Source organism: Gymnodraco acuticeps, unplaced genomic scaffold (genome assembly GCF_902827175.1).
Source record: "Gymnodraco acuticeps unplaced genomic scaffold, fGymAcu1.1, whole genome shotgun sequence".
Taxonomy (NCBI): domain Eukaryota; kingdom Metazoa; phylum Chordata; class Actinopteri; order Perciformes; family Bathydraconidae; genus Gymnodraco; species Gymnodraco acuticeps.
In genome coordinates, this window is record NW_022989810.1 from 3,945,678 (window position 1) to 3,966,092 (window position 20,415).

Here is a 20,415-nt window from a genome sequence, read left to right on the forward strand (position 1 = left end):
GTTTCCATGGAGATGTGATGTGAAAGGAGAGCCTTTCCATTGTTCTGAATGAGAAATAAACCTCCTACATTTCTAACTATAGTTTAAAAACGGTAGCTGCTTTCGGTAAAATGTCAACGCGTGAAGCATGTCAAGGAACCTGAGCGTCTGAAGTGTGCTTTTTGTGCACTTTCGGATCAATAATGTGGCATATTTGGCAGATGTATTAAAGGTGTGCAGCTGCTGCTCTGAGGATAGATCAGGCTGTATTTACAATGGGCCTTAATGGAGACATGTTGAATGTTTTTGTCACTTCACGCCCTCAAGAGACATTTTGTTTAATTGTTTTTTTAATTTCTCAAGCTAAGAGATGTTTTCCTACAATTCAAGCATAAAATGATGTCCCAGGAGTGTAGGGTTTGGGAGTTATTGCAGTTTAAAAAGAAAAATGTAAGGCGAATTTCAAGCTCTCCTCCACTCTAGCTGTGTCATCACGCACTCTAAGCCTTAACGAGCTGCGCAATACACACTAATGTTAAAATCTGAAGAAGGCCTCTTTACCAAGCTCCAAACTAAGTTAAATATCTCAAAAAGTGTAAAAGATATCAAAAATCTGAATAATATTTTAATAGCTGAATGTCTTATGATCATTTTAAAGTTGGAATTAAATCTCTAGCAGTATGTGGAAGGAAAAGCATTTGGAGCACCGTGTAGGTAAAAGAGGATTTGAAGGTTCCTCGTTAAATGTTAAAAAAAGAGTTTAAAAAGCTGAATATTTCAAAAAGTTTAAAATATTTTGAAAACGTTGAAAGTTTCCCACCATGTGCTGAAAAGGCTGAATATTTTTGATATTTGAATGGTTTCTGTAGCTGAAAGTAGGCTGAAGTTATTCGACGGCAAACCTTTGGTTGAAATAATAAGATGATTAAAGATTATAGTTAGTGGAATGCTGTTGCACAGTATATGATGAGGCCTCATTTGCCATTATATGTTAATGTGAGTAAGCAACTGGGGAATGTTATGGTTGTATCTGTTAAAAGCTGGTGGCCTTTAACTAGATTCACAGACCGCTGTCGTCCCTGCTTTGCCCTCCATCACAATGTCACTCCCATCTGTCAGGGGACACTGCCGGCTGGCCAAACCTCTCAGACAGACCCACTTTTAGGGAGAGGAAAGGCACACAGGTCTTCAAAACGAGAACAAGCAATATGGATGAATTGTCTTGAAACTCGTCCAGATTATACTGGACTGCCGTGTTCGAAGCAATTCTTCTAATTTATTTTAATTCACAAACTAGTGTGGGGATTACAGCATCTGATGAGTCACTATTTTGCCTTGTGAACCAAGAGGTCATGCTTACGCAACTTCAAACACATCGACATATGGCAGAGTGGAACCGGGAAATGGATGGCAAAGGCGCCAAGTGTTAGTTCATTTGGATTTATCAGCTTTTTCATTAATTTCCGGTGACTAAAGAAAGCATTAGTGTTTTGCAAGTGCACATTTGCTCTGGCCCAGAATCAGATTTTACTAGAGTAAGGACACAAATGTCATTTTACAGCTTCTCAGAAGTGGATCTAATGCACTCTATATTGTCAGCGCCACCACCCAAGGGACGTCTGGAAGTGCAAGCCGAGAAAGCTTTTACGTAACACAAGCTGTCATGAGAACACTGCTCGGTTGCACATTGCATCAGACTTTCATAAATGTTGTGCAAATGAAGAAACTTGCAGTTCCTAACTAGCCTTTACATAAGTCTTACATAAGTCAACAATTGTTCAGTCATCCCCATGTCCCACCAAAAGAAATCCCAACACGTGGCGAGATTTTATCATGCTTTAATATTAAAGATACAAGGACATTTTATGTAAACCACCAGTATTGCACATAGCTCAGGCACATTAATAAGTGTCTGTTGCTTTGAAGCATTAACTTAGTTCTATGAACAATACACAAGGCTGTACCGAATAAAGCTCTACTCCCAAGGAGGGAAAAATATATATATAGTTCTTCACAAAACACTTACAGTGAATTTACGTTAAAGCTTTGGCTGAAGGTATCTCTTTCGAACAATAACAAAATCGTGGACTTTTCAAACCCAAACAGAACCAAACATTCAATTTCACCTCCTGTATCGCTCACCTCATCCCAACATAAATAACCATTTATGTCCAAACACAAGGACAACTATAGGGACACCAAAGGACAATAACACAACCATCTACCCAGATGATCAGCTTATACATATTAATGATAAAATAAATATATAAATAAATAACCCCCTTTATAAATAATCCCTTTCACGTCACCATCATGGTAACTGTACAGTGCAATGTAACAAGTGTTGGAACCCAAAATGACTGCATTGATAATCAAGTGTTCAACCAAAAAAACGCAACAAATCTCACACAAAAAGATGCTTTAGTGCTTTTAGTTCAAGATTAGGCGTGTACATGCGGAAGGGGGTGTTAGCCTTTACGCATCGGGCCTGTGAGGGACGTGACGAAGAGAGTGCAATCCCATGATGCAACAGCCCCTGATGAAAGCAGCTATGTTATACACTGGAGCGCTTCCATCCACACCATGCCGCGAGTACAGCCAGGCCACCGTGGGGAGCACCGGGGCTGCAACTGCCACCAGATCCACCAGGAAGCTGTTGCTCCAGTACCGCTTTCCGACCACATCCAGCCCCGATGACAGAGAAGGTTCCTCCTCGCAGACACTGAAATCCAGCTCCTCCATGAACCGACGGCTCTCTTTGGGTTCTGAGCAGCACATGCCAGAATCTGAGGGGTCTGGACTCTCTGGGGGAGCAGGAGTGGGTATGCTAGGTGGGGCAGGTGTTAATTCGGTGATTTCAGGGGTTGTGGGAGTGGGTGTGGGCAGGTATGAGAGAGCCATAAGATTGCTGGAGGCCGTCAGAGCCGTTTTCCCCACTGTTACCCCGTGGAAATGGAGCAGCTGGAGGAGCAGAGTTTGCAGGTCTGGAGATGTTGGCGATAAGTCGGTCTGGGTTTCTTTATCTTTCGTGTTGTTCAGGGAAGTTGTGCTTGAGGGGATGGCGATGGTGGTGGAAACTGCGTTTGGTAGAGCTGGTTCAGTAGATTCATCAATAAACTGTCCATCTTCTGTCAGCGCAGACACCCCAGGCCCAGACTCAGCCCCTGCACCCAACTGACTAAAATCCACCGCAGTGGACATGAAGATCTGCTCCAAAATGTCTGCTCTGTTGGCCATCTCATCATTCACCAACAGCCCACTGTCCGCCATGGCCTCCGCCCCTTGTGTTCCCATCTCCATCCCACCCTCTTCCTCCCCCATCATCTTCTTCTCGTCATTATCGGGGATGTCGCAGATGAAGTCCAAGCTGTTTTCGTCTTGGAGGTTGTTGCCGCTCTGGGCCATCTCCATGCTCTGCAGCAGGGACTCCAACTTCCTGTTTTGGATGTTGATGTCGATGAAATACTTCTGTATGCCCTTGTCCTTCTCCATCAGGCTGCTCTTCATCGTTTCCACCACCTGACGCAGCTGCTTGATCTCTTTGCGAGCCTCTTTGAGGGACAGCTGAGCCTCCACCCTGTGACATTCCTCTTCAATCCAGTCTTCCCTCATTCTGCCGAGCTGTACATTGAGCTCCTGCACCTCCGTCTCTCTAATAAAGAGGTAAGAAAATGTATTTAGTTAAGGAATAGCTCGGAATTTTGAAAAATATATAAAATAACTTTCTAACAAGAGTTAGACGAAAAGATCGATATCACTTATATCAACATAAAGCTTTAGCCAGCTGCCAGTTAGCTTAGCAAAATCATACAAGCAGCAGGGAGATGTAGACTGTTTGGTTGCAGTAGGTCAAAGGATATTTATAGGATTTGACAAGAAAGTGTTTGTTCTTAAGCAGTTTAATTCACTATTTTTTAATTGTTTTTATTTGCCGACTAGCATAGTGTATGCTAAAAAACCTTGCCACACAAAACCTGATTGGACAGAACCTCAAAAGCTCACATCATTTAATAAACCAACGCAAAACCTAAATTGAAGTAAACATAATTTTGAAGTTTTAGTGAGCTTTTAAAAGAACCGGTTGCTTTTCCTCTTTCAACCATTAACAGTCTAATGCTAAACGACTGGAGCTTCTGTTCGGCTAAATCTGAACCAACCTGTCTCGGACTCTGGTCTCAGACTCCAACAGTCTGGTCTTCAGGTGTCTGATGGCCACTTCCTTCTGCTGTAGAGGGGTGAGGTACTGCTCTGGGTTCGGGGGTTTGATGCCATGATTGTCTCCACAGGAGTGGTAGCGTCCCAGGATCGCTCTTCTGCTGGTTAGAGAGATGATTTTATTGGTTAAAGAGGACACTCATTTTGTTGTCCATTTGGAGTGCCCCACCAACCCAGAAACAAGAACACTTGAACATGACAACCTAGTTAGTTTTTGTGGGCTTCCTAGTTTAGAAAACATGGGATTCAACAAGCCATTCAGATGTGGGTCCCCTTTTATGTTACATGTACTGGCCAACGTAATAGGCCAATTAGAATACACTGCGTCACATCCAAGTGAATTCAGCCATGGCTTGAGAACTACTTTTTCAAAGATGCACCATATTTATCTTGCTAGCCAATCATCATGGGCTTTTTACAAGTGGCCAGCTTAAAGAAGCAGGCATTAAAATTGAGTGTTTCAGACTGAAAGTGAAAAAAAAGGAATATCCCGACAGGCCGTATGGTCAAAATAAAGTGTTTTCTAAATATTAAAGCTAATTCTAGTAGAAACCTAAAACGGATTCGTGAATCTGAAGTTAAGCACAACATCTAGCCTTTAAAAAAGGCCAAGTTTGCCCTTTTAAAACCAACATTATCCATCAGCTTTCAACTAGGCATTTTGAAGCAACAGCAGAAAGCTAACCAATTTGCCTCTTAAAAGTCAAATGGCTCCCTGCAGACAGTAATTTGACTAGCTGAGAGAGTGCTGCCAGGGCAGATGCTCTCTGAAGCCTGGAATTATTGTCTGACACAGGATTACTGGCAAAAAAAAAGGTTTACCTAAATACAAGCACAGTCGGCAAGGAAATAAATCACCTTACTAGAAAAACACTTAATCTAGAAGCTAATTGCATTATCGCTCAAATGGCTTTTGCATGTCCTATGTGTTATATTGAAGAGGGCTGATAAAAGGTTTTTTTTTTTTTTTGGTGGAGGGTGAGTGGGTGGATTTGGACAATATGCAAAGCAGCATGTAAGCCCCTCTCTTCCACTGGCACAATATCCTAGCAACCTGGGATACTTGAGGCTTTCATGCGAACGCTCTGCATCCCAGCCAGAAATAGAAACAGCCCAGGAGAAGATGGCATGCAAGAGGAAAACATGTCACATGGAGGAAAGCTGACAGCCAGGTGTCCTGAGATGATGCATTTATAGAAGCTGGAAACATGATAAAGAGGGTAGATTCTGCTTCTGCATAAAAAAAAAAAAAAAGCTGTAGGTTTGTCGTTTATACCGCTGAGATGATTTTTAGGTCAAAGCATATGCAGGGTTTAGCTGCCAACAAATATAACAAGCCTTAGGTAAACCTTCCAAGTAATACAGAGCCTGGACCATGTCAGAAAATCCATGGTGGTCCCAAACACTTTTGAGCTCCGGGCTATTCAGTTCACACATCAATACTGAAATATTTATGACCCTGTTCCCTCCACAGGCAGAACCGATATACATTCACTCTAATCCTGTTTCGAGTCTGTAGAAGGGTCACTGTCTGGTTACCATATTCAGACTTTTGCTATAATAAATCCTCATTAATCCAAACCATGACCGCTATAATCCAACACGGCTGCAAAAGAGGAAATGATAAAGTCTGAGTTTAATCCAGTCGTACACTCACTCATGGTGCTCATAGTTCAAATCTCTGAAGTCTCCCAATATGTCTTTCCCTCGAGCAAGGCTGGATTTGTAATGAAACCAAGTGGAGGAATGTGGGAAGGTTATGCATACAGGAGGACACAATAACTTTATCTCCCTCAAACTTTAAAACCCAAAATCGATTATTGCCTGATTATTAATATAGCATGCTAAAGCTAGAGAGAGAAAAATAAATAAAACGAGGCCACGTTTGATTTATTAGTGCGAGATACTTTTTCGTGCGCACGAGAAAGTTATCGGTGCGCCAAGTAGGAAGTGGAGCGCACAGGAGACAACCGTTTAATTGCAGACTGTTATGTTTATGTGGGGAAATGACAGCGCATACATTATTTGAGATATATTTCAATCTCGGACTTCATTTTAGGGACATTTCGGCCAGAGGTGTTAAGCTATTTTTTTAAGCACCGGATTCGCAAAACAGGAGTCTGTGAACCAGTCTGCCTTGATCTATGAATTCATGTCCGTGACTCTCACAGTATCTGCCATCTGCGCACAGAGAGCTGTGTCTTTTACGCAGCGCCTTCACTGTGTTTACCTTCAAAACAGCTGAATAAAGATCAAGGCTGCTACGTTTTAGCCACACTCACACGCACCTCTACACACATCGAACTGCCCGATTATTCCCCTATTACTCGTTTTATGAAGGAGATGTCCGGTCACCAGGCGCATGATGTGCACATAACCCAATTTGTGTTCTGTGAAACTGAAAAGGATATGACATTGTTTTTGTTACTTTCGTTGCAGTTGTATATGTCTTAAAATGTAATTTAGGTTAACTTCCCGTTTTATTTAGATGCTTTTATTTTGAAGGCGAGTTTACGCTGTTGACAGGAAGTTGTTGTTGCTAAGGAAACGTGAAATGCTACATGATGTGTGTGTCCGACACCGGCATTTGTTTTCAAATGACCATGAACAGTAATTTACACACATCTGGCTAACTCCATATGTGTATTCCAGGAATACACATATGGAGTTAGCCTTCTTTCAGCCTTCTTTCACTTGGGAATACTATTCTTAAGTGAAAGGAGTTCATTTAATCTTAATCTCGATGTAGGCTAGTGCTAAATGCTGTCGGAGTGCACCGGAACAAACGCCACTATCATAATGTCTTCTGAAAACAAATGCCCACACAGACACACACAAACATACACACGCCCTGGCGACCGGACATCTTCTTTATAAAACTAATAATATGGCGTAATAATCAGGCAGTTCGATGTGTCTAACCATAAGAAGGTATCTTGTGCGAACGAGAAAGTATATCGTGCGCACTAATTAATAAAGCGTGGCCTCGTTTTATTTAAATTGAGGCCACGAATTACATCTCGTGCGCACAAATTAATAAAACGTGGCCTCGTTTTATTTATTTTTCTCTCTATGAACCCTCCAGGGCTCCGTAGAAAGCTGTGTTGGTACCTGGAGGTGGGGCTGGAGTTGCAGCTGCTGCTGGTGGTGGTGGTGGTGGAGGTGACAGCTCTGATGGGGGTCCTGTAGGGGGCATACAGCTCTGAGTCGCGGTTCGCTGTGGGGCTCCCGGCTGGTTTGAACACCGGGAGCGGTCTGATGTAGCTGCCGCGGCTTGATAAGAGAGCATAAATCATTGACTTATTAATTGGAAAAGATGTTGAGAATGTTGGTTGTTTAGTAAAGATAGAGCTCCCTTAGTTTCAAAGTGACCCCAGCAGACACTGGTAACAGATGTCTGAACCTCATACTTGCGTGTTGGAGCTCTCTTTCCAGCTGACTTTGAGACGAGGCCCTCTCTGTTCTTCAGGCTGCCTGTGCTGCTGGAGGAGCTGAAGTCTGCCTCACTTCCTGCAGGGAGAAGGAGCAGCATTTTAGCACTTAAAGCCAAATCATCCAATTTTGAAAGGCCATATAGGGCAATTGCCCTTCTTTAGGAGAGACAGTAAAGGTAAATGGGGTGAGAAAAATAAGATTTGCGCATGTAACTTTCCCATTGGGTTACTTTCAATAAGAATATTATTTTTCACATTACATTTTCTTTAAATAAATAAACAAGTGTTATTATTTCATAAAATCTGCTAATTTGCTTACATTTCCAGCACAGAAATAAGTCAATAAGCTTATGAGTCATTTGCATATCTATCTGTGTCCAATCAAAAACATAGCTGAATTTTCTTTTAACAAACTAACAGTTCTAACAATCTACAAAACGTTGCAACTAGTCGAAAAACATGTATAGAAGCAAAATAGCCCTAGATCTCCAAATTGATCATGCAAAGAAACATATAGCTTTTGGATTGGCTACTCCCCATTATCTACACCCCTTTATTACACTAATGAGTTTCAAGATGACATACAGGTAACTATATATACAGATAAGACACCTCATGTGATTACAAATGCCATGAATACTCCAGAATTTGCAAATAACAACCAGTCATTGCATCAAACACAGTCTCCTCAATTGTCATAAGACAGACACTGTAGATTCCTCACCACAATACTGACTATCTAACTCTCCAACTTAATGGTCAATCAGCAAAAACGGCTCACTTTAAGTTGTGTGGAAATGATAAAAGACCAGATTTAAAGAGGTACCTGAGAAGCATCTTTTCCCTTCAAACAAAACCATATTCCTGTGTTCAGTGATTCCTGTGACTAACAAATATCTTAAAACTCAGTGATCCTCCACCTGTGTCAAATGTGAGTATACTGATGTCTGTGCTCGGTCCCTCAGTGGACTAACCTGCTGCTAATAACACTAATTGGCTAAGCACCCAACCATCTCCTCAACCAATCAGCTCTCTTCCTCACTGTGAGCAAGCAGTTTTTTCTCTCTTAAAGGGATACACCACAGGTTCAAAGAGGAGGAATAGTAACATATATCCACATGAAACTCCCTCAGTTGATTATTTACATTAAGACACTTCATATTTGTATTAAATGCTTTCTTAGATGTTATGTTTACATGTAAAAGTGAAGCAATATTTTATAAAATATGTGTTAATTTGCATAAAACCAGATTTAAAAACCGTGCTTAATTTCGGTCGACATTTTAGGGTCAAACTATTTTACAGAGGGATTTGTAATATCTGTTTTTAATACTCTGTGAATCCAAAATGTGGTCAACATCCATACAAATGATCAGTTTCTGCCATGTTTTTAAATATAAAATGTTCATTTAATCACAATATGAATCATATATTTAAAAAAATTAACTCAGTATAAATCACCAAATTGTAGATTATAAAAAAAAGGTATGAAACTGGAAAGTGCGGTGTATGTCAGTAGTACTGAAGTGGACATACTGTATCTGAGTATGTGAGTATGAGAAAAAATAAAGTTCTTTACTGCTTTAACTGCCCTCTTCTAACTGCCTTTAAATATGTGTATTGTCAAATAACATACGAGACACTACAGGTGGAAAAGGGTAAAAACGTTTTGCTTTTTTTCTACTAGTCACTTTTGAGGACTTTGAGAGAATTCTACAGATACAAACAAACAATGTTAGTAAAATAAACACCTAAATATGTATTTTGGATGTTTCTTTCCACTAGTCTGAAATAAGACATGTTATGGAAGCAACATAGCTCAAACTCTCCAAATTGTTCAGTACATCCAATTCTACTGTTATGTCTGAAGATATTATTTCCCCTTTCAGAAAAGCAGCTGCCTGCCAACAAATGTTTGTTTAATGTTACATCTGCTAGCTGACATGTGACAAACACACAGTTATTGCACTTTGGTCTTAGGGGAACCACAGACATGCAGAAGCATATACATTGTGCTGCATATGAATCTGTGCACAAAGAAGAATAACAAGATGCTCTAGAATCCAGTCACATACATCTGATTATTATCTTATTCTCACAGATCTAAGTGCAGGATAACATTTCTAACGTTGTTTATCCTTTTTTAACATACAAAACTGCAATAACAAACGTAAAGCTTAAACATATATATATATATATTTGTATCTTTGCTTGTGCTTTATCCGTTACCTCTGGCTTTCATGGCCGACCTCAGCTCCCTCTTGTGCCGAGGGCCGCTCCGGGGTTCTCCGCTCCACTCGGCCATCACCCTCACCCTCTTCACTTTGGTCTTGCGCTCCAGGAGTACGGGCGAGCCGTGGGCACTCTGCTCTGAGCCTGGCGGGGTTTTGGAGGGGGACACAGACTGACTAGTGGGGCAGCCGGTGTCATCTATTGTAGACAGGCACACAGACAGTAATAGCCGAGAACATGCAGCGCGGGGCAGCGGACAGTCAATGAGAGCTCAAGGGTCAGACTACGTGATATGAGACTGATAGCGAGACTGCTTCACAACCACTTTCAGAAAGTGGGAAGTTGTGAAGTGTTTGTTGTCTGGATTACACAATGTACCTACTACACAACGTGTACATAAACACAGGTATGGATGGATAATGGGCCCCTGGGCCAGAGCCTCTGTTGGAAGTTACTGCTAACAGCACTTGTTGGGAAGTCATAAATAGACATACATATACCACAGAAAGATGCAAAACTACCAAAAGGACAGACAAATACCAGAGTGACATGTAATGACCCAAACAAGACATAGCCTACAACAACAATAGAGAGACAGAGAAAAACACACAAGACACACATTTAACACAAAATGATCCCAGAGACACAACATATAAATAACCACAGAGAGACACAACAAAACTACAAAGAGTGTCAAACCAAAAATACATCAAAATAACTTTAGGAAACACAATGTACCCCAACTATGTCCACTATGTTTGTATATTATGTACATGTATGCGGAACTGCTGGACGGAGCCCAGAACGAATTTCCTTACGGGGACAATAAAGTATATCGTATCGTATCGTAGACCCAAAATAACAACAAATACAGAATATGACCACAAAAGACACAAATTAGGCCCAGAGGCACAACATGAGCACAAAGACACATGAAAGGATGTGAAACATTAGGGCTAACACGTTTATTTATACTGTGGCTCTTGCCCTTACGTAGCAAGTGTGGGGGCAAGTTCGGGGGCCCTTTACAAGTCGGTCCCCAGGGACCTTGTTGTCAGAGATTTTTTGAAGTGAAGAGTTTGTCTTTTGGTTGCTGTTTGTTAAAGAGGCCAATTTAGGTGAACATAAAATAAACATAATTGCATTTTTTGTTTGAAGTTTTAAAATGTAGCATGCTATGCTTAAGAAAAAAGTAGAATAATCTGCATCAAACTAACTCCTTTTTATCCAGTGGAGGAAAGTCCCTAACTGCATTTACTCAAGGAATATACTTTACAATGGTTCTTTATTAACTCACGTTTTAAAGGGAAAACACTTGTTTTATTTATCTGAAAGCTTGAGTTACTTTTTAACCTTTTGCAAACTGCAACAAATGCAAAAATCTTCATTCAACCAAGACCAATTAAGGAATGTGGGTTTTCAAAAACTAACCATGAGCACTGCAATACAATCTTGCACCTTGATATCATGGATCTGTATCTGAGGCTTTGTTTGGAGCTGTATATCTTACCAGAGCAGAAGCTGGTGGTGCTGATGGTGCGCTTGGAGTGGTCCGAGCTGACGTACCCCTCCTTCCCCTCCTCCTCTGATAACGGAGAGTCAGACAGAGGCGAGCCTTTGTCCTTTGGTGGGAAGGGATGGAGGACCAGACGAGGGATGCGGCTACGGGGACTTCCTTTCTCCGGGGACTTCTTTTCCTGTTCGAAGCAATTTAATATTCTTGACTAACTTTGTTACTTTTTTTGGGATAAAAACCAATAACATTTGAATTATTTATTTTTTATTTTTTGTATACTGAACGCTAGGGGGATTTATCAGTCTTGGATATAACAATGATTAGCATTGAATTTAATGCATTGTTATTTTGGCGTGCAGAGAACTAGGACAATTGCATATTTTGGTATTATAAACTAGAGAAAATGGTTAAATCTACTGGAAAATAGTAATAGGAAGATTTTTAAAGATGTTACAGATTGATATTATAAAATGCATTATTGTAAAGTAAATGGCTGTGGGATCAAAAATGATTGTTTTAATGGGAATGGGAGTTAAGGTTGAATTTCAATAATGTGCAAAAAAACAAAACACCCTTGACAAAATATACCACAGTTAATAAGCTATAATTGTGGAACATTCTAAAGCCAAAATGTCCCTCCTGACGCACAAGGGATAGAAAACATCACTTATCTTTGGAAAGCAATCACTCAACATGCAGACATCAATCTCCAGTGACCTTTGATAAGACTCACCTCATATTCTTGGAATGGTCCCATTGTGCTTCACTGAGCGTTTTCCTCTGTTAGAATGAAAAGAGGAGAACAATCAGGAAAGTCATTTTTCTGTGCATGTGGCAGCGTTAACGTGGCGCTCAATGCCTTAACAAACAAGAGCCCTCTGTCTGAACTCTGAATCACACACACACACACACACACACACACACACACACACACACACACACACACACACACACACACACACACACACACACACACACACACACACACACACACACACACACACACACACACACCACACACACACACACACACACACACACACACACACACACACACACACACACACACACACACACACACACATCCTGTCTGGTACAGATGGCACAAGAAGCCAGTGCTAGTCATCACGAACACAAGCTCAATGAGTGACCTCATGAAACTAATTCTATGCCAACCCTGAAAATAATCCTCCAAATCAGAAGTCATTTGAAGGTGAAATGGAGGCAAGTCAATTTAACAGCAAAACATAAACAAAATGGTATAAAAAAACATGAGATAACAAGACTTAATAGCAATGCTAATAGCTTTTAGCTAAATATCTGCATGCTTAGCTTGATGTTTAGCAGCTATATATTATATTACATTTACTAAACTTTTATCAAAAGCGACCTACAATAAGTGCAATAAACCATAATAAAAAAAGGGAAATCTTAGTTTACCGTGTTACCGCATGCTAACATTTGAAAATCAGCAAGTACAGCTGAAGCAAAGAAATGTCATTAGCTCTGTAAGTATTAGCTCAGAAAGCTAACTACTGGTTAAACAGAAATATTGATGTGAAGATGGCCCTAGATCAAACTAAATGTTGGCACTGGAGAAAAACTCTCCAAACTCATTAGATAACATCCTCTGGGGAACATGTAGCCTATTACCATAATGTCACTGCAATGCATCCAATAGTTGGCAAGATATTTTACTCTGGATTAGAAATTCTCGAGGAAGATTCTCGTGAATGTTCCAACACATGAGGATACGTCCTCTGGGGACCATGAGGGAGGGAAAAAGGTGGTGCTATCTAAACAAACTAAAAGAGTCTACAAGAATAGAGCTTTAAAGAAGAACATTTAGAAAAACTCTTCCTATTCTGGATTTCATCAAAGTCGTCCCAGATTAAGATGATACAATGGTGCACAGCAATGATGAAAGGTGTTCTCCTTCAGTATATCACTTTGCTTAGCAAAACTGCACTAACTCTCCCTAACATACTTCTGTGCCAAAAGGGCTGCCTGCCAAAAGCATCAAAGTGCATTGAGATATAACACATGATGGAGCAACATTACATCCTCTTTTTTGAAAGAGATCACAAGTCGAGACCAAAGTAGAATCTTGTCAAAACTTTTTGTTCTGTACATGAACATTTAACCACGTAATATGCATATTTTATTGATGCTTTAAAGCTAAATAATGCAGAATTCCTCTCATGCTTGAATACATTTGACACAATCACATCACTTCCTCTCTCCTGGTGATTTTCTCTCAGGGCCTAAGGGGGTCTGTTGCATAAGTGCATACATTTTCCCTTCTTTTTTGCATTGGGAATGGTGTAATGACCCCAAGGCCTGTATGCTGCTGCTGACGCATCACTGAACCTGTTTCCCTCGCTTCATCCAGATGGTTTTTACATTCTTCCTTGTTCAACATTGCTGCAAAAAAACATCTATTTCAGAATGATGTCACCACTTGACCTAATATAAGCCACGTTCCCTGTATGAGCAGCTCGTGCTAAATCCTCTTTCTTCAAATCAGCCAGAAGGGGATTGCAAAAATAGAGCAGTGACTTGTGGGAATCAAACCTCCTTTAATCAGAGTCAGAAATAGATTTTGTTCTGGATCGCTGACACCACCTCGCCTGCAGTTTCTCTTTCATTTCAAAGCATCCACAGATTCATCGTACTGTAGCATTACACAGTTGCCTGGCACACTGGCACAGCAGATTCTAGAAACCAAGCAGCATCGTGCCCTAGCAACAGTCTTAGCAACGGAGGAAAATGCTGCAGTTGGATGTGTCAAATTGCGTGTATATCTGCTTCTGCAGCTCATCCTGAGACACTGTCCTTCACTGAGAAATATCTTAGAGGTAGTGAGTGGGTGTTCATCCATTCAGCTGTACAATGTTTTCTCAGACTCAATGAACATTGTGTCCATGAGCCAGCATGTGTGAGCTTAGTCTCTAAATACTCATCCAAATACTTACATTTCAACTTGTTGTGTCTTTAAGCCTTGATGGTGGGTTTAAAGAGGACATCTTATGTTCATTTTCAGGTTTCATATTTGTATTTTGTGCCTCTACTGAGACATGTTTCCAGTGGGCTCTGATTGGTTAGCTGGCCGGCTCTGTTGTGATTGGTCAACTGCTTAAAGATCTGTGGAAATGTCCTGACCCTAAGCCTATCATGTTTAATGTGTTGGAGCACTAGCCAATACAAGTGCCAGTGTTACATTGTGATGTCACTATGTTAAGATTATAACTAGTAAAGAAATAAGGGGAAGCACCGTCTATGATGCCCGTGTCTACAATGCATTAAAAAAAACAAGACATAGTAATAGTTACAACTACTCACACATATTCATATTGCTTAGTAAAAGTAATCGTTTTACTTTATAAAGCATAATACAATACTTAATCGTCAAGTATCTTAGTACTTCATAAATTCTGCTCATTGACTGACAATTATTTGCAAGGATAATTGTGATTTATAATTTCCATAGTTTTAATACAGTGTACTCTTTAAACAATGTAATCTAATGCATTAATGTGATAATAAGTTACTATAAGTAGACATTGTTTGCTAGTTTATTTCAACGATAGGAATCTGAAAAAAACATTATAAAATACATCATCATGTGTGATGGTTATAGCTATAAAGCATTATGAGTTGTGTCTACCATGCTATAGGAATATGATAACGCATTGTAAGTGTGATTATAATGAAGAATCGGGCATCATGGAAAGTACTAGATCTGAAGCAATGAATGGGGCAGAAATACTTAGATAAAAAGGGTGTGCCTGAGATGAGAGAGGGATGATTCTCTATCCCAGGAAGTGACTTTTATAAATTCATGCTATTACAAGCAGCCATGTGAAGGGAATGCATGAGGGCGGAGATATCAGAACATGAAGAATGAAGAGACAGACTCTCATTTAGAGCCACATCTTTGCAAAATGATTTATTTTGTGCCGGTGCCAGGATGAAATAACAAGCTGATGCTCACTCAATAGTGTCAGCTTGTAACCTAAAACCCTGTGACAGACAGACGCCTGCACATGATGCATTAAGTCAGTCATCTTAGCTGTGCATAGGGACATTTAGCCAGCTTCCGTTGTTGTTTTATCCTGAACTAGTCTCTATGAAGGAGGATTATTCATTAACTCCTGCACAGATCCTCCAGACAGAGTTGATTGGCTACCTACTGAGCGACAGGCTAAGCATTATCAGTTGCAAACCCAGGATTTTAAGCTCTCTTAAGCATTACAAAGCGCTCCAGACTACGTGCGCAAGCGATACACGATCACTCCAGCATCTCATCCAAACACCCTAATTTGGGAAGTAGAGGCCCTGGAAAGGAAGATACAATGTGTGCATATGTATGGTAAACAAGCCTCTAAGCCTCTATTCCTCTTATCCAGATGGTTCTCTACTTTCAAAGCAGCAGGGAGTGGGCGTGAATAATACATCCCTCTAATCTACCCCAGTATATGTGCTTTCTAATGTTGATCATGCACACGGACTAATACGAAGCTGTTTATTCCAATTGGATGATGAACTTACTGCATTTGTTCTGAGATGACGACATGTGATGGAAGCTGATGAGCTCCTAGGCGACAGACTGTTGCGCAGTTTTAAAATATGTGATCTTTACTGAGCCTCTGTGTTCTGACGCAGGTAATATTTGTGCTGTAAAAGTGGGAACATTTCCTTCTTTTTGAGCAGCATGTCGATTGTAACACTGATCAGCTCACCAACCCTTACTGGAAGACACGACAGGGGATCGGGGTAAAACTAAAAAGCTAACAGCATGAAACTTCCCCAGTTGATTTAATTTTCTTTGGTGCACGTTTATGAAATGTAATGTTTCAAAATTAAAACAAGGACTTTTTTGTGAAGTGGGCGATCTATAATGATGTATGCAGTGTATGTGCTAATTTGCATGCATTTCCAAAGCACATATATGAACAAAGTAAAACTGTTTTAAAGAGGGAATTTTTTATTTTTTATGTATCACTTTCTAAATCAGAAAATCATGTCAAATGTCTCAAATCAGGCTATGAATGATATATAAACAAACAACTCTGTCAGAACCTTCAGAAGATACAGTGAGACTGGCACTACTACTGTATGAAGGGGGGATTTATGCCTAATTATGAGAAATGAGTACATTTCCATACATTTTGAGGTACACTACGGGAAATGTGTTAAACCATTTGAAAGGTTACTCCACTGGATTAAATACATCAAGACAATTGTAATTTGTTTGCATTATAATTTTTCTGAAATTGTATGTTTAAATAAGTAAAGTAGGCATTATCTAAAATCTGCAGACCAAAATAGACAAAAACATTTGTGCTATGGATATTTTCTTTTAACTCGTCTAAACATGGAAGCAAAGAGCCCAAACTCTCACAATTGACCATGACATGAAAAACAATGTTATTGCCTGTAGTGTATCCTCCACCAGAATGCATCATCATTGCATGATGTCATGTCTGAGTGAGCACTTTGATTCCGAGAAATCATTCAAGGGAGCATAATAAAGCATATCGGAGCCAATACCAACATGATCACGTGGTTTCCTAGCAGTCCAGAAGCTCTTTAATTGGTTAGAGCTACAATATATAAAACACATGATAATAGCATTCTTATTGTTTTACTCTTCCACATAATGGTGCTGAAACCTTTTAAAAATACATGAAATTCTCATAATAAACTAAATGTCGCACTTTTCCCGAACAGCATGCAGCCACCAAATAGTTACACTGCCCTGATATGACCCTCCCATGTTTACATGCCTCCCTTTGTTTTCCACATGTCACCACCAAGCTATGTTCATTGTCCCAAAAGCAAATGGCATTTTCGTATCCTGATATCCCTTAATAATGACCATCATGTCTTCAAATGGTTTATTTTACATCATAGCATTTTGTATCAAACGATGTTGTTTTTGTTTCATGGGAATGTTTTTAATTCTAAGTGAGATGCCTCTAGAATAAAGGCACGCCAAGTACGACACAGAATGAAAACAAACCGTGATGTAAACCCACAAACAGTATAACGTGCGCAGCCCACTTATATAATCGTTCGGATGATTCGACAAAAAAAGACGCGCTTCTGAACTTGTAAGCAGCTCCTCCTCAAATCCCACTTACATATCGGTTCTTGTCAATAATGGATTTGTTTACAATTGTTTTACATCAATAACTACAATTCCTACCTGAATGTGTGTTGGTGTTTCCTCTCAGAAGGATGCGCATGAGTCGGTGGAGCACAAAGGGTCCTTCCTCTGCTGCTGGCGTTGGTGGTGCCAGCCTCCGCTCTGCTCTGCTATGAGACTGTCGGGTGGAGGAGAGCTGGAGGCGAGGACACACGCGATTGGACAAGAAGCGAGATGCGCGCATAATATGACTCCCATCCCATGTGTGTTACATAACTGGGGAGGCATTAACCCCTCCCCCGCCCCCGTCAGCCATAAGCTTCAGACAGGCTGTATGATATGTAGACTATATGACGTGTTTACATGTAAATATGGCCTGACATCAACACATACATGACATGCCTTTCAACCTAATGGAGCTATTTGGATACACTTTTTTTTTATAAATGCACTCTTATATTTGCTCATTATATGATATGTATGATAAATATAGGATATTGAAATGTATGTGCATGGATTTATGGAATTAAATACTTCCTCAAGTCTGGATTTGTGTGAGTATGCCAGCTAAAATGCACAACATGGCATGTTATGTTGGCATATGTCCACACACACACACACACACACACACACACACACACACACACACACACACACACACACACACACACACACACACACACACACACACACACACACACACACACACACACACACACACACACACACACACACACACACACACACACACACACACACACACACACACACACACACACACACACACACACACACACACACACACACAGGAAGTGCATGTACGTACAGTGATGTGCATGGGTTGAGTTCCAGTGTAGTTTGCTCTCCATGGTGCTGAACAGTATAATCAAATATAGTGGTTTAAATGTCAACTTCTCGCAATGACTGCAGCATGTACGGATTGTGTAATGTGAACTCATCCTCTTTGCATGATGGTAGGATTCTCATTGTGCCATTTATCTCTATGCAATCCCTGTAGGGCATGATATAATGTTTTGTTCATCATGAGATTGGTTTGTTAGGAGCACTAACTGGACACTGGGAAGGTTTCTCAATCCTCTAATTTCCCCTCCTCGACTCCTCGAATCCTCGGTCCTCCGGTAGTGACCCGGAAATGGATTTCAGCGCGCCATGTTGAAGTTCATCTTATTTCTCGAAATGCACATCGAGGATCGAGCGTCGAGGAGGCTCTCTGGAGGAGCTATAACCGTAGGTGTGTGTTGTACAGTGTGTACGTGTGTGTTGTACTGTGTGTGTGTGGTACAGTGTGTAGGTGCATGTTGTACAGTGCGTAGATGTGGCGGACAGACAGGTCTCAGTTGGTTTGGTGTCCTATGCTTACTTTTAATACTTGTAAATAAAACTTTTGGCCGTAATTTCAATTCCCCATTTCAGCGACCAGAGAGGACCAGTCTCTGATAGTGCTACGTTATTATGAGCAGGGCTGTATCCACCATTGAGGTCACTAAGGTCCGGACCTCTGTAATTTTTTCCGAGCTGTGTATATAACTAATAGATAGATAGATAGATAGATAGATAGATAGATAGATAGATAGATGGATGGACGGATAGATGGATAGATGGATGGATGGATGGATAGATAGATAGATAGATAGATAGATAGATAGATGGATGGATGGATGGATGGATGGATGGATGGATGGATGGATGGATGGATAGATAGATAGATAGATGGATGGATGGATGGATAGATAGATAGATAGATAGATAGATAGATAGATAGATGGATGGATGGATAGATAGATAGATGGATGGATGGATGGATAGATAGATAGATAGATAGATAGATAGATAGATAGATAGATAGATAGATGGATGGATGGATAGATAGATAGATGGATGGATGGATGGATAGATAGATAGATAGATAGATAGATAGATAGATGGATGGATGGATGGATGGATGGATGGATGGATGGATGGATGGATGGATAGATAGATAGATAGATAGATAGATAGATAGATAGATAGATGGATGGATGGATAGATAGATAGATGGATGGATGGATGGATAGATAGATAGATAGATAGATAGATAGATGGATGGATGGATGGATGGATGGATAGATAGATAGATAGATATATAGATGGATGGATGGATGGATAGATACACAGATAGATAAATAGATGGGGTTATTAAGCCTACATTCTTTTGTGTGACTGTACCTGCAGTTCCTCCCTGACTTCCATCACTTTCTCTCTCTCTTTCTCTCTGCCTGTCCTGTCTCTTCCTTACCAAAGCTGAGCTTCGACTGACGTAGTCTTTTCCTTATATCTGAGTCAGTGTAAAAGAAAACAATACAATGTTATATCTTCAATGTTTTACTCAAATTGAAATGAAAGAAAAGCATTACAACGTTTGTTAAAAGGTAATCCCTCCTTAAGCATACACCAAACCAACTGAGACCTGTCTGTCTCTTCCATCTTCATTATTCTCTCTGTCTTCTTCCTGTTCATTACTCTCGCTGTCCTCTACTCTTTCTCTTTGTTCAATCTCTCCCTCGTTGCTCACTTTTTGAGGGTGCAAGTTATGGAAAGCAGAGAGACATGGAAAATGAATGTTGACAATGTTTTGTGATCATTTTAGCCTCTTCTGCATGTCTGCATGTCTTCTGCAGTAACAATCAACTGATTCTTATGCATTACATTTTCAAAAATAATGTATGCTGCGGCCCACTGACATGGTTTGAAATCAATATATTATCCAATTTGTGACCCCCCACAGGACTTAAAAAGCACCTAACTAGATCATGGAGATCCTGGATACAGCCCTGATTATGAGAGTGCTCTCATTTGTTTGATTCTGAAATTGTATATATTTATATATA

The 20,415-nt window shown here is 40.3% G+C and overlaps 1 protein-coding gene across 3 annotated transcripts; it reads right to left on the reverse strand.

Annotated features, from left to right (window-relative positions):
- Positions 1-1,801: 1,801 nt before the first annotated feature.
- Positions 1,802-17,735, reverse strand: sybu (syntabulin (syntaxin-interacting)). 3 transcript variants are annotated; one of them, XM_034230270.1, is made up of 8 exons: positions 17,588-17,735; positions 12,110-12,156; positions 11,371-11,557; positions 9,858-10,004; positions 7,605-7,704; positions 7,306-7,467; positions 4,137-4,295; positions 1,802-3,631 (listed from the first exon to the last, which is right to left on the reverse strand). In XM_034230270.1, exons 2-8 carry the CDS (start codon positions 12,131-12,133, stop codon positions 2,455-2,457), a joined length of 1,956 nt encoding a protein of 651 aa, XP_034086161.1. In that variant the 5' UTR covers positions 12,134-12,156; positions 17,588-17,735; the 3' UTR covers positions 1,802-2,454. The 3 variants fall into 3 exon arrangements, with proteins under 3 accessions (XP_034086161.1, XP_034086151.1, XP_034086142.1); XM_034230260.1 differs by having other exon boundaries at positions 4,137-4,292; positions 9,858-10,058; XM_034230251.1 differs by having other exon boundaries at positions 9,858-10,058.
- Positions 17,736-20,415: the final 2,680 nt, after the last annotated feature.

What these genes read in the sequence shown, in the direction of transcription:
- sybu (XM_034230251.1), bottom strand. Translation starts at nt 12,133, where the DNA reads ATGGGACCATTCCAAGAATATGAG. An exon ending in AAGAGAGCTCCAACACGCAA is followed by an intron (nt 7,468 to 7,604) that starts GTATGAGGTTCA and finishes TCTCTTATCAAG; the next exon opens with CCGCGGCAGCTACATCAGAC. An exon ending in GAGACCAGAGTCCGAGACAG is followed by an intron (nt 3,632 to 4,136) that starts GTTGGTTCAGAT and finishes CCTCTTTATTAG; the next exon opens with AGAGACGGAGGTGCAGGAGC.